Source organism: Coregonus clupeaformis, unplaced genomic scaffold (assembly GCF_020615455.1).
Source record: "Coregonus clupeaformis isolate EN_2021a unplaced genomic scaffold, ASM2061545v1 scaf2389, whole genome shotgun sequence".
Taxonomy (NCBI): domain Eukaryota; kingdom Metazoa; phylum Chordata; class Actinopteri; order Salmoniformes; family Salmonidae; genus Coregonus; species Coregonus clupeaformis.
Genome location: NW_025535843.1, coordinates 10,001 through 11,759, shown reverse-complemented (window position 1 = coordinate 11,759; position 1,759 = coordinate 10,001). Strand labels below are relative to the sequence as shown.

Below are 1,759 nucleotides of genomic sequence, written 5' to 3'. Positions count from 1 at the left end.
TCAACTTATAATATGCCATTTAGCAGATGCTTTTATCCAAAGCGACTTACAGTCATGCGTGCATACATTTTTTTTTTTTTTTGTGTATGGGTGGTCCCGGGGATCGAACCGACTACCTTGGCGTTACAAGCGCCGTGCTCTACCAGCTGAGCTACAGAGGACCGGCTTGCCCATTCATGTTCTGTAACGTTAGGCCTACTAGCTCTCTACAATGTAGGACAAGTCTTCAACGAGGAGCCAAGATGCAGCTAATGTGTGAGATTTAATGTGAATAACCATATTGTTCAATTCCATTTGTATTTTTTAATTCATTTTTATTTAACCTTTATTTAACCAGGTAAGAAGCCAGTTGAGAACAAGTTCTCATTTACAACTGCGACCTGGCCAAGATAAAGCAAAGCAGTGCGATAAAAACAACAACACAGAGTTACATATGGGGTAAACAAAACATAAAGTCAAAAATACAACAGAAAATATATATACAGTGTGTGCAAATGTAGTAAGTTATGGAGGTAAGGCAATAAATAAGCTATAGTAAAAAATAATTACATTTAATTATTATTGTTATTATTATTGTTATTATTATTATAGTCATCTCATGTTATCTTTGTTCTCTGATTGTCATGATCATAATCACAGCCCTGTAGGCGCCGTCCACCTTGTTATGGCCCATCAATAGTCCTATCACACACACACACACACACACACACACACACACACACACACATACACACACACACACACGCAAGAGAGAGAGTCATTCCGGATCTCATTAACGGCCGGCCTCGAGGCGCGCGCTGTCTCGTTCATTGATCCGCGTCTCTTTTTTAAAAACTCCTCTCTCTCCGGTATTCTCTCTCACACACACACCCGGTCCGGCTCGATCCCATCCCGCGCTATGGTAGACGGGTTCAGAATCAAGAGAGCGCGTTTCTGGGAAGACGTCGCGTGAACCGGTTTGGCGTTTTTTTCTCTCGGTGATGGACTAGATTTTGAGAGCGAGCAGAGAGGGAGAAAAGAAAGCTGAAACCGAGAAAACAAGTGTCTAGGCGACTCTACTACAACAACGACATGGAATCGTCTCTCCTCTCAGTCTTTGCGCTCCTAATTGTTTTCGCCTCCTCTTCCTACTCTCTTTCCTCCTCCTCCTCCTCCGACGTCGTTCCCTCTCCCTCCTTCATTCTACCGTTTACCGACTGCATCCAGAGCCGCGGGAGGGACGGGTTCTACCAGGGGGCTGTGGACGTAACGGAGTCCGGTGCGGTGTGTATGAGGTGGAGCGAGGTAGCGGGGTTTGAGGAGCGCTATCCGGGCAGAGGGCTGGGGGATCATAACCGCTGTCGGAACCCGGACAACAGGATCAGACCCTGGTGTTTCTTCAGGAACAGCCGCGGCAGAACCGACTGGGGCTACTGCGACTGTAAACAAGGTAGAGGAAGGAGAGAGGTGTGTGTGTGTGTGTGTGTGTGTGTGTGTGTGTGTGTGGCAACAGCAGGCATGTCTCAGCAGATAGAAGCGTCTCATTAGTATTGAGGCATGTGTCTGGTTGGTAGCTAGTTAAAATACTAGTCTCACCTGATAGAAGCTTCTCATTAGTATTGAGGCATGTGTCTGGTTGGTAGCTAGTTAAAATACTAGTCTCACCTGATAGAAGCTTCTCATTAGTATTGAGGCATGTGTCTGGTTGGTAGCTAGTTAAAATACTAGTCTCACCTGATAGAAGCGTCTCATTAGTATTGAGGTATCAAATCAAATCAAA

The 1,759-nt window shown here is 45.3% G+C and overlaps 1 protein-coding gene across 1 annotated transcript in view; it reads left to right on the top strand.

Moving 5' to 3' along the window:
• Window positions 1-618: 618 nt before the first annotated feature.
• Window positions 619-1,759, top strand: part of LOC123488606 (neurotrypsin-like) — a gene marked incomplete at its 3' end in the record, with an annotated part of 5,403 nt that continues 4,262 nt past the window's right edge. Inside the window, exon 1 of the mRNA XM_045219463.1 lies at window positions 619-1,429. Within this exon, the coding sequence (XP_045075398.1) occupies window positions 1,072-1,429 (358 nt within the window). The remainder of the gene's footprint in view (window positions 1,430-1,759) is intronic.